This window comes from Oncorhynchus tshawytscha, linkage group LG07 (genome assembly GCF_018296145.1).
Source record: "Oncorhynchus tshawytscha isolate Ot180627B linkage group LG07, Otsh_v2.0, whole genome shotgun sequence".
In the NCBI taxonomy this organism is placed as follows: Eukaryota; Metazoa; Chordata; class Actinopteri; order Salmoniformes; family Salmonidae; genus Oncorhynchus; species Oncorhynchus tshawytscha.
Window position 1 is genome coordinate 60376935 of NC_056435.1, and position 12435 is coordinate 60389369.

The window sequence follows — 12435 nt, forward strand, 5'->3', positions numbered from 1 at the left end:
GTCCAAAAACGTTTTGCTAAGGTGTGCCATAATGAACTGGACCCTGGACGTCTCCTCTATGTCTTCTCTTCCAAGTGTTGTAACACAGGACAGTCTCATAGAGCAGAGGCTCTGTGCAGAGGAAATTAAAGAGGCTGCGTCCTAAAAATCACCCTATTCCCTATTTCGTGCACTACCTTTGTCTCTAGCCCTATGGACCCTGGTAAAAAGTGATACATTATGTAGGGAATAGGGTCCCATTTGGCAGGCAGTTTAAGCCTGCAGCAGCCAATATCCAGTAAAAAGAGGAGACTCTAAAGGGGACTAAGCTATGAAGCTACCCTCCCAAAGCCTTAATGATTAAAATAGACAGAAGGGGGCCGCTATAGAAGGAGGCGATATCAACGGTAGTGTGTGTTGTTATTGAGTGTGGGGAAGAGTGTATGGAAGGGTTTGTGTATGTATGTGTAAGTCGATATTTGAATACTCATTTCACTTTAGATCTCAATACAGACACACACTCATTTTAATACTTTATTGAGATCCAAAATGAAAAAAAAGCTTTCTAGTGTGTGTCTGAGCACCTGTGTGTATGTGTGTGTGTGTGTGTGTGTGTGTGTGTGTGTGTGTGTGTGTGTGTGCGTGTGTGCGCGTGTGCCTGTGTTTGTGTGTAAGAAAGAGAGAGAGAGAGAGAGAAAGAGAATCCCACACTGGTCTGAAGCTACTGCTTCCTCTGAGAAAAAGCCTGAAAAGCCTAGAGGGATTTTCTTCTGAAAGGAAAAGCTTTTCTCCTCCCCCTTCTCAGGCATTTTCTCTTGCTCCCTCTTTCTCCTGCGCTCCCACTTGCTCCAAAAACACAGTGGTGCCAGAGAAGCTGAAATGTGGAGCCAGTGAAGCAATAGGCAGCTAGACACTTCACAGCTCTGAGCTCAACTCACTGAAACGGGAAAGCCACTAACGAATGGGAGTTTTCCTTCTTATTCTGGGTCGCAGACCACTAACTGTCATGTCGACCTTCCTTTATTGATGGCAGGAACTTAGCTATTGAGAAACATGGCAAGAAGACCCCTCTCTCTCTGGAGTCCAATGGAATTTATCTGGACTGGATTATAAAGAAAAATGTGAAGAAAAATTCAGCGGGATAGAAGAGATACTGTCAGAAAGATGGTAATGAAAGGCACTTTTTCTAATGGGCTGTCATGTGCTTTTGTTTCAGTTGTCTCATGTTAGGGTACTTCTCCAGGTCTATGAGTTGTGGTGCTCCACTGACCTACTGAGTCAATAACCTGCGGGTTTGAACGAGTCCGTGTTGTCTTTCTCAGTGGCTTCTTCTCTAATGCATGAATGGAGAGTGTTCTGTATGCATTTTATTATTCAAAGCATACTGTTGGCAAACTAAGATATAGAGTACAGTATGGATTTCATAGATGAATAGCAAAGCAAGTTAGCCTACTACAGCAGCAGGTGCTATGTTTTTGTATCGCCTTGATAATGTTGATTAAAAACGTATAATCTGAAAGAAATACGTGAACGCTCACTACAAGTATTTACCAATTTCGGTCTCCTAAAACAGTTGCACATATTACATGTATTGTCCCTAAAGCACAATGTACTGTATGTTGTTAGGGACACTATTTCATGCAGCTAACTGAACACATCATCTCAAGCCCCTCAGATGTCCTCCACTACTTAAGAGAGAGAAAAGAAGCTGCAGTACCATATCTTTGTTATGTTGCGACTGCAAAACTTCAGCCCTTTGATTCGAATTGAATTGATATGAATTGCACTCATCAACGGGATAACCAATGACAGTATAGGGGCTAAGCAGGAGTATTTCTCACACTGGGCAGTATACAAGGCAGAGTGCTTTGCATTTTGGAATAATGTGATTCTTCAGTTCAGTGAGCTGCTTCTATAAACTCTGTCAAAGTCCGGCCCAGAACCCCACAGAGTCCTTTCTGTCTGTTAGGGACTAATCCTGGTAACAATGGGGACTAATTAATGACAGCGGTTCAACCACATGAAGAAGCCGAAAGTGGTGCGACCACTGAGACATGAATGGGGTTTTGGAAGGATGTGGCCTTTTTAAACTTTTCTGGAGATGTTTTTGGCTCTATAATGTTGGAAGGAGGAAGACATAGTGGATAGCTTTAGTGGACCAGCGCTGAGATTGGAGTCAATCAAACATGTGCCAAGATGCTGGAATCTGAGTAAACAAAAGCTGCTGACGATGATTGTTTTCAACGCATTCTCAAAGCAAAAACTATGACGTCTGAATTTGTCTGATCATTTGCATAGCTTATAACGTGCATTGTTTTGCAGTGCATGTTCATTTGATCATCCTCCAGTTTTTGGCACTGCAGGGTTGATTGAATCCCAAGCCAAGTGATACCATACATGAAATATCTGTTCCACTTTCCGTTTGCATTGTTGAATGTTACAGTAACTTCCCTGCAACCTTGAGTGGGAGGTAGCAGCTCTAGACATACCTCTGTAACTTCCTTTCCATGGTTTGTCCCTAATTTACACATCTAATGTAGGCTTCACTCACAGGTGCTACAGCTCAAACCATTCCTTGGGAAATTGTGTGACTGTATGGCTGCAATGTTCTTAGAACTTCCTACACTGTGACTGACGCTATCGTCACGTTCGGCCCACCTGATTTACATTTGTTATCCTATCAGTTGAAATTATTCGATTACCATACTGTGCCTGTTCTGGTTTTCCATTTTCCATTTTTTTTAAAGCTCAATGCTGTTATACAGTAATACTGCATGTTAGTCATTCACTACTTACTTGTCTGTTTGTTCAATACATGACAAATCACCATGTCAAGTAAACGATTGACTAAGAAAATATAAACATTTCTATCAAACTTCCTTGGGTCTAGATGCCACATCAGCATGTGTGCACCAGTCAAACACAACTCGGAGGTCTGATGCCGAACAGATTGTATTTGGGACGCCACGCCAAAAGGGTTTGTCATGGGATTCAAACTTTATTCAAACTTCATGTAAATGATCAACCCCAGGGCCTGAGCAGCTCTTTTGGACCAATTCTCAACCGTTCAAAGTCAACAAATGTTTATTGACAGCTGAACACGTCTCTCCATTGCTCAGAAATGACTGTGACACAAACAACAGAGAGTACAACATACAGTATGAGAAGGTCATGAATTTGACAGGAATACAGGTCAATGATTTGGTTGAATCTCGAATTGTTGGCTATAGTATATCATACATTGTGGAACACTTTCTTGGCATGTGCCAACACTACTTGACTCACTGAATCAACCCTATTGATAAAGGTCTTGAGGACGTCGATATATGCCTTCCTTGGTGCTCAACCCCCCAAAAACAAACAAAAACAAGAAAACAATGACACAACACTGGGCACCAACTCTTGAGACTTGGCACTAGAGCATGCTGCTTGGCACTAGAGCATGCTGCTTGGCACTAGAGCATGCTGCTTGGCACTAGAGCATGCTGCTTGGCACTAGAGCATGTTGCTTTGACCATTGCGCCACAGCAGTTCACAAGGCTCTAGCAAGCAGGAAGAGTACATGATGATACATGATGGAAACAGCGCATTGTTTTAAATATTTTGTTTTAAGCCTTCCCCAAACCATAGCCCTAACCTTAAACTTGAAATAAATGTCTAAATTTAACCCTTTGAGTTGTTTCTATTTTAACCCTGCAACCACACTGAATTAACCCTATAACCACGTGGAATTAATGCACCCAAAAACCGACTCTCATCCATAATAAAGCAAATTGCCTTGGTTTTTCTAATGACCGCCTCGCCTGGTTCACCAACTACGTTGCAGACAGAGTTCAGTGTGTCAAATCGGAGGGCATGTTGTCTGGGTCTCTGGCAGTCTCTATGGGGGTACCACAGGGTTCAATTCTCGGGCCGACTCTTTTCTCTGTATATATCAATGATGTCACTCTTGCTGCAGGCGATTCCCTGATCCACCTCTACGCAGACGACACCATTCTGTAAACTTCTGGCCCTTCCTTGGACACTGTGCTAACTAACCACCAAATGAGCTTCAATGCCATACAACACTCCTTCCGTGGCCTCCAACTGCTCTTAAACGCTAGTAAAACCAAATGCATGCTTTTCAACCGTTCGCTGCCCACACTCGCCCGCCCGACTAGCATCACCACCCTGGATGGACTATCCTACCGATCCTCGACTTCGGCGATGTCATCTACAAAATAGCTTCCAAAACTCTACTCAGCAAACTGGATGCAGTCTATCACAGTGCCATCCGCTTTGTTACCAAATCACCGTATACCACCCACCACTGCGACCTGTATGCTCTAGTCGGCTGGCCCTTGCTACATATTCGTCGCCAGACCCACTGTCTCCAGGTCATCTATAAGTCTATGCTAGGTAAAGCTCCGCCTTACCTCAGCTCAGTGGTCACGATAACAACACCCACCCATAGCACGCGCTCTAGAAGGTATATCTCACTGGTCGTCCACAAAGCTAGCACCTACTTTGGCCGTCTTTCCTTCCAGTTCATGCCTTTTGCACATACTGTATATAGACTTTATTTTTTCAACTGTGTCATTGACTTGTTTATTGTGTTATTGGCTTGTTTATTGTGTACTCCATGTGTAACTCTGTGTTGTTGTCTGTGTCACACTGCTTTGCTTTATCCCTAGCCAGGCTGCAGTTGCAAATGAGAACTTGTTCTCAATTAGCCTACCTGGTTAATTAAAGGTGAAAAAAATCTGAAGTGAAATGATGAGACTAACACATGTATTGTGACTCGAGGTCTTCATAGATCTGGCTCCAAAATTCAAACTTTTCCGTTGGGTCCGGGTCATGCCCTGTTTGAGTGTCATCTGGTCTCGGGTCTTCAGCATGTAACTACAGCTAATAGACTTGAGTGGACCTAAACACGTCTCTGCATAGCCTATAGCATATTTATTTTACAATAATAAGGTGAATTTATTGGCTTTTATAAGTCCTATTCAACATACAGTACCAGTCAAACGTTTGGACACACCTACTCATTCAAGGGTATTTCTTTATTTGTACTATTTTCTACATTGTAGAATAATAGTGAAGACATCAAAACTATGAAATAACACATATGGAATCATTAAGTAACCATAAAAGTGATAAACAAATCAAAATATATTTTATATTTTTTGATTCTTCAACGTAGCAACCCTTTGCCTTGATGACAGCTTTGCACACTCTTGGCATTCTCTCAACCAGCTTCTTGAGGTAGTCACCTGGAATGCATTTAAAATAAGAGTGCCTAAATAAATGCTTCACAAGAGTTCAAGTAACAGACACATGTCAATGTCAACTGTTCAGAGGAGACTTAGTGAATCAGGCTTTCATGGTCAAATTGCTGCAAAGAAACCACTACTAAAGGACACCAATTAGAAGAATAGACTGGCTTGAGGCCAAGAAACACCAGCAATGGACATTAGACTGGTGGAAATCTGTCCTTTGGTCTAATGAGTCAAAATGTATGATTTTTGGTTACAACCGCCATGTCTCTGTGAGACGCAGAGTGGGTGAACGGATGATCTCCACATGTGTGGTTCTCACTGTGAAGCATGGAGGGGAAGGTGTGATGGTGTGGGGTGCTTTGCTGGTGGTACTGTCTGGGATTTATTTAGAATTCAAGGCACACTTAACCAGCATGCTACCACAGCATTCTGCAGCAATGCGCCATCCCATCTGGTTTGCGCTTAGTGGTACTATAATTTGTTTTTCAATAGGACAATGACCCAACACAACTCCAGGCTGTGTAAGGGCTATTTGACCAAGAAGGAGGATGATGGAATGCTGTATCAGATGACCTGGCCTCCACAATCACCCGACCTCAACCCAATTGAGATGGTTTGGGATGAGTTGGACCACAGAGTGAAGAGAAAGCAGCCAACTAGTGCTCAGCATATGTGGGAACTCCTTCAAGACTGTTGGAAAAGCATTCCTCGTGAATCTGTTTGAGGGAATGCCAAGAGTGTGAAAAGCTGTTATTGGTATACTTTCAGAGATTGTTGAATTATTGCTGTCTATCCCAGTTTTAAGTTAATGTGGTGTAATGGATCCCGATGAATCCTGTGCTCTCCGTCTTGTGATAATAGAACTGTTGTAGCCAGCCAAATGCACTTCACAGCTCGCCCACCTTTTAGCCGCAGAGAGATCTTGGCATTAGCAGAGAACAAGAAAAAAAACACAGCAACTGTCAGTGCCGTTCACCCACATAAACATACACACACATACCACCCACCAGTGTCTCCACACTCAGTGTTTACTGAAGGCAAAAGCATTCACTGTGATACCTGGAGTGCAAAGAGTAAATGAGATGCCTTAAGGGCTAAGACTACCCTTATTAGCGCTGCGTCCAACGCTTTGGCCTATTTAACTAGGTGAAGGGTACTCTGGGAACCATTACTTACAACTCCCCAAAAACAAAATAAAACAAGTATTTTTCCCGATGTTTTTCTCAGAAAGAAAGCTCAGAGAATAGCTTGGACATTAAAAAATACAGCGTTTGTTCATGATAAGTGGGTCGTCAGTATTCAGCTGTCGAAAAAGTGCCCGGAAAAAAAACACATGAACAATTTTGTGGTAAAGGAATCGGAATCTCAGAGTAATTCTGTTAGCGTGGAATTGCCCAGATATGAAAAACATATATATTTTTAAAAGCTGCCTGCTGTTCCTCTCACAATAGGATATTTTTCTTTGGGTTGGGTTGCCAGAATTGGCATGTGAACCAGTTCCACAGGTGTGCAACTTCGCCAGGCATTGGTGAAGGGGTTGAGGTGTAAGGATGCAGGGGCTCACTTTGAAAACTTTAAATAATCCTTTCTACCTTCAAATTATAAATCAATATGATTCGATAGATGAAAGCTAGGTTAAACTTGAACTTTTACCTAGCAAAGCATTTCAAGATATTCAAGGAAAGGAGGAATTAACAATGCAATGTCAAACTATTAAGGATTTTTCATTTAAATCATAAGCATTGTTGCTTTTGGCCATTGTCCTCAGAGGCATGGCACAATACAGTATAGGGCTTAATGTATTTTATTCATCTGTAACTCAAGATTCGGATCATTTGTATTTTCCCTTGAATCGCAGCACACCCACAGGCACCTGTTTTTGATAGTGGCCCTTCCGAGGACAAAGACAAACAAAACATCAGACACCCCTAACACTACCGGAGAGTCTTAGAGGCTTGTTAATTAAAACTAGTGCTGTATACAGTAGGCCAAATCCATTTGCTAGCAACACAACATACAAGACTTCGGTAAAGCTAGATAGATGGATGGATGGGTGGGTGGATGCACGCAGGGACGTGTCTTGTTGGGAGCCTTCTTTATTAGGCGGGTTCAGCTTTAAAAGAATTTAAAATGGCTTAGTTCAATTGTGTGCCCCTTTGCCAAAGCCCTGAGCCATGGTTTACAACAGGGCCTCAGACAAAGACAGTACTGTCCCAACAACCAACAAGAGTAGCCCTCTCTTGAAGAAATAGAGGAAAAAGAGAAAGAAAGGAGGGGGTGAGGGAACATGCTGGGAACGGGGAGCATGCTGGGAACAGGGAAAGAGTTGTTGCACATTGAAAGCTTGAAATACAGACCTTCTTATACCTTAAAGCAGTTTGTTCTTAGTTTATTTGCAAATGTGCTGCCAACGTATTATACATGTGTTCGCTAAAACAAGTATCTTGCCCTCTTTACAGCCCATTTACTGTATATCGTACTGTCCTAAGTTGCTCTAAATGCTGATACATGAGGGATATGGCACAAGTGACACAAAGTGCATAACTCGAAAATGAGCCAGACACCCCGAGTAGGGCTCCCGAGTTGCGCAGCAGTCTAAAGCAAAGCATCTCAGTGCTAGAGGTGTCACTACAGACCCTGGTTCAATTCCAGGCTGTATCACAACTGGCTATGATTGGGAGTCCCATAGGGCAGTGCACAATTGTCCCAGCATCGGCCGGGGTAGGCCATCATTGTAAATAAGAATTTGTTTTTAACTGACTTGCCTGGTTAAAGAAATTAAATACATTGAAACTGAAATTGCGTTTCAGTTATATGATCTCTCTAACGGTTATTTTATCTATCGCTTGTTTTGGAAACAATGTGGAATTGTCCTGCCCACCACCTTGTGTCCACACAGACATAATAATGTGGTTTTGGGTAGATGTGTCATCTGGGATTTGCTGTCTACCTGTCTGTCTGGCCAGACAAGCATGTTGAGTCACTAGAGTTTACAAATGGTTCACTGCTCTTTCTCTAAAACCACAAACCATCACTTCTAATCAAAAGTGACATTCCTTGGAGCATTGGAGAGTTTATAGCCTACTATCCCTGCGTAGTGGTTAGGGTTGTGGTCTGTACCCCAGAGGGGTTAATGACTTGCCTGTCCATCCCTCACGAGGGTTTGTGGAAAAATGTGATGATTAGTTCTTGAAATCATGAGCCCATGGCATGTCACACAAAGGGATAGGGGGTCATTTGGTTGGAGGTCAGAGATGATCTTTACGCTACGGACATTTGCATTTATTTTACACGCCTTTAAGCTTTTGACCTTGCTGCTGATTACAGGGTTCAAATACTGCCAGTCTACACATGGCGTGACACACACCTTGACAGGTTGTTTACATAGCCGACGAAATCCAAGAGCAGTCCTGCCTTCGTTGACCAGTGCCCAAGGCAGTAGAGGGAGGGGGAGGGAGAGAGAGAGAGGTAGTCAGTGAGGGGGGTATGTAGAGAGAAAGAAAGAGTAGGTAGAGCAAGAGAGAGGGGCGTAGGTAGAGAGAGAAAGAAAGAGGACTATAAACGAATGTCAAAGCTGACGCGCATACCTATATAACGTAATATGACTTAATGACGCCATGAAAAATATAGCGCTACACGTGCAACACAGCATTCCTAACCTAGCCCACAATATCTGCTGTGTGGATCGAGCAGTCAACAAGTCAAGCAGTCATTTGAAAGAGTAAGACAATTTCAGCGAGACAACTCAAAAGTGAAACCCATTAATGCCAAGATAATGGAATTCATTGCCATTGACAATCAACCGTTCTCTGTCGTGGATGATGTTGGCTTTCACTGACTGGTCGAGCACCGGTACACACTACCAAGTAGGGGAAATTTTTCAGATGTTGCCCTACCGGAGTTACACAGTATTGTTGAAACTCACATCCATGAGAGTCACTGCTATTAGCTTCCTGACTGACATTTGGACCAGCGATGTCAGCCACATGAGTATGCTGAGTCTGACTGCACAGTGGGTCGACGAGGATTTCATACTGAGGAAAGCCGTATTACATGCTCATCAATGTGCTCTTTCTCATACCACTGCTGCCATTTCAATGGCATTTGAGAACATATTTGAAACTTGGAAACATGAACAATCCTAGCTCCATTCGAACAACTGTCTCGAGAAATAAGCTCAACTGCATCTGTCAAGGCTTTGAAATGCCTGCTCAACAAATATGCCAACACAGACCATCGGGTTAACTTTGAACAAGCGATTCGGTGGCATTCTCACTGTGGCGCCACCATGCTCGATGCCAGGTACAAGGACCGCTACTTCGACGCAGACAAGAAACAGAGTTTACGTGAAATGTTAAAGACACAGCTGGACAAGATGGAAACGGACACAGTGACAACGTGTACCAAGGAAGAGGCCACGGACAGAGCTGAGACTTCACTGCTTGACATGCATGATGAAATCCCGGTTGAGACAAAACAAATGAACAACGAAACAACACAGCAAGTAAGTGAAAGAAATAGGTTTTGATTATTTTTACTGGTAATGGGGACATACGTAAATGCAAACCAAATAACTTGGTCTGTGTGTGTATGTTTCAACTATTTAACTGTACTAGAAAAATGTAATGGTTGCAAGAATGTTATATATCGGTTATCGGTATCAGTATAGTTTTTTTTGGCAAGGAAAATATTGGATCATATTGGTCATATCAGTGCATCCCTACTACATCATTTCAGTTGAGCGTACCAGAGCTTTGCCTGTCTATCGGAAGTTGATGCTGTTGCTTTGCAACCTACCAAGTAGCTTGTTAGCATAACAAATGACTAGCTAAACATTTTACGATTTCAGATGTGTTCGTAAATTCAATCTGTAGTGCCAGAGTGTGCTCTGTGCCTTCATAAATTTGGAGCATTGTCCGATTGAGTGCGTTTTGCTCTCGAAGTGTTCAGTGCACACACTGGATGCTCTGGCCGAGGAGTAGGGTTGATCCGAGCGTTCAATGGCAATCAAGCACCCAAGCTAACTGGCTAACGTTGGCTAGCTACTTCCAGACACAAATGAGAGAACACCTCACTCTGACCATTTTACTCTCCCTAGCAGAGCTGGTTAGGCTGTTTTCATGTTATCCAGAGCATTGGTGACTGTAACTGTGCTGCTGGGAACAATTTAGTTATGCTTTTTTTGCCAATGTTTACTGACACCGGCCATATTCAACGGGTGTTGTCGAGTGTTCGTAAATTCATTAGTTATTCTGCACGAGAGTGCTCTGATAGAATGAACAATGTTCCTTGATACGCACAACACCACTTAGCTAAGAATGATGTGAATAATCAAGTCAAAAAAGTTGGGTAGTTAGTTAGATATCAGATAGTTAATATACTGCCTGGCAAGTTAGATGTATTAGTAGCCAACTAACATTAAGTAACTAAAGTTAGCTAACATACTGGTAAAGTACATACTGTTGTAATGCTATGCGGTTCGTAAGGATAGCATAGCTAACAAATTGTCAGCAAACATAACGTGTAACATAACTTATTTGAAAAGTCATTACTTTATTACATTGCTCAACATTTTCTGAAATATTTGTCATAATTAGTTAAAGCAATGAATTTGTATCCGCTCTCGTCCGACATCGGTTGCCTATTTCTTTTTCTTAAAATCTGAAAAGTTATGAAGCCACGCCCATTTCCTGAAGAATTGCATTGTGGGCCCTAAAAGAACGGAAATAGTGTCCACTGCATGTATACTTAGTATTTTGGCGAACTTAGTTTGACATCCGGGAACTTTTGGCATACTAACCATTTCCATACTATGACCAATAAGCATACTATATACTCAATTCACATCATAAATAGTACAGTTAGTGGGGTTAGTATGAGTATTCAGCTTAACTCTTCAGTGCTTACCTCAGTGAAATACCCAGGGGACATCCCTCTGATAGACAGGACAAAGACCCACCCATCACGACAGATGCCACAGCAGAGAACAGACAATCCATGTCAAACAATGACCTTTGATTGAAAGGCTTCAAGAGTGTGTTGAATAGGGTTAAACCTCTGGATACACAGGACAATAGATGCCAGATGGAAAACCCCAGGATGTCTCACATGCACACACACACACACACACACACACACACACACACACACAGCAGGGCTTACTTGAGTGGGCGGCAGGGTAGGCGGTACTGGAATGTTGCTGTCAGCTGGATTCAGAAGTAGTCTACTGTCTGTGTGGACCAGGGGGAATCCCAATAGTGTAATGTGCTTTCCTCTCCCTGTCTCCTCTCCTTTGTTTGCACTGATCTGAAAGCATTAGATAGGTGAAAGTGATGTGGTAGATGCCCAACAAGGATTTGCTTACACCAGCTCAGTAACATCAGTGCAGGTAAAGGAGCCGAGAAGAGGAGGCTAATACCCCCTATTGAGATACATCCTCCGTTATAATGCTTGTGGATTCAAGCTTGATTAAATATTTAAATTGTAAATAGTCTGTGATTCAAAAGCCTTTCAGGAAGGAGAGGTAACCCTATTCATTTTAGTTTTTTTTTTACATATGGAAATAGAGCTAGATACAGCAATATACTGTAAAGCTGTTATGTATTGTCACAAGGATGTGGGGCAGGGATAGTGCAAGGGTGTAAATGGGAGTTTCCAAATTGTTATAAGCCAGAAGTCATGAGAAAGAGAAAGCGCTGAAATACAAAGCAATAGCATCAATAATATTGAAAACAATGCAACAAACAAATTCATCTTCACACCCCTTTCCCCTACACTATGGTATGGGGGTCATTGTTGTCAAACTGGTTTCCTATTTTCATAATCTGTTTTTGTTGCTGAGTTGCTTATACCATCGCATTTCATTTAATCACAAACCATCAGATATTAGATTAAGAGGGCTAACAAGTTGCTATGAGCCTGGCCAATGCTTAGCATGTAGTCGGAGGCCAATAGCCCCATCTGAGACACGGCTCCTTTATGCAAATACCGGACCCATCAGCCATCAAAGAGTTTTCCCTGGGAAGAAGTCATGCTGAACTGCGCACGGCTCCAGCCTGTTTGGCATGTCATGCTGGCAGTTGGTCAAGTGTAATGGGATACAAAAGAACTCATAACACCAAGCTCCCTTCCTCCACTCACTGCACTTGGCTTAAAGAGGCATTCTGAACTGGATCCAGCTGTGGAGCTATGTTTACTG

The 12435-nt window shown here is 42.5% G+C and overlaps 1 protein-coding gene across 3 annotated transcripts in view; it reads left to right on the forward strand.

The window, feature by feature from the left end:
- The first annotated feature begins 795 nt into the window (after positions 1-795).
- LOC112246237 (pleckstrin homology domain-containing family G member 4B-like) overlaps positions 796-12435 on the forward strand; it is a 61763-nt gene continuing 50123 nt past the window's right edge. For 2 of the 3 annotated variants that reach the window (XM_042324757.1, XM_024414540.2), the window contains exon 1: positions 796-1146. In XM_042324757.1, the coding sequence (XP_042180691.1) occupies positions 1144-1146 (3 nt within the window). In that variant the 5' untranslated portion in view covers positions 796-1143. The remainder of the gene's footprint in view (positions 1147-12435) is intronic. The other variant, XM_024414539.2, reaches the window with a different exon arrangement.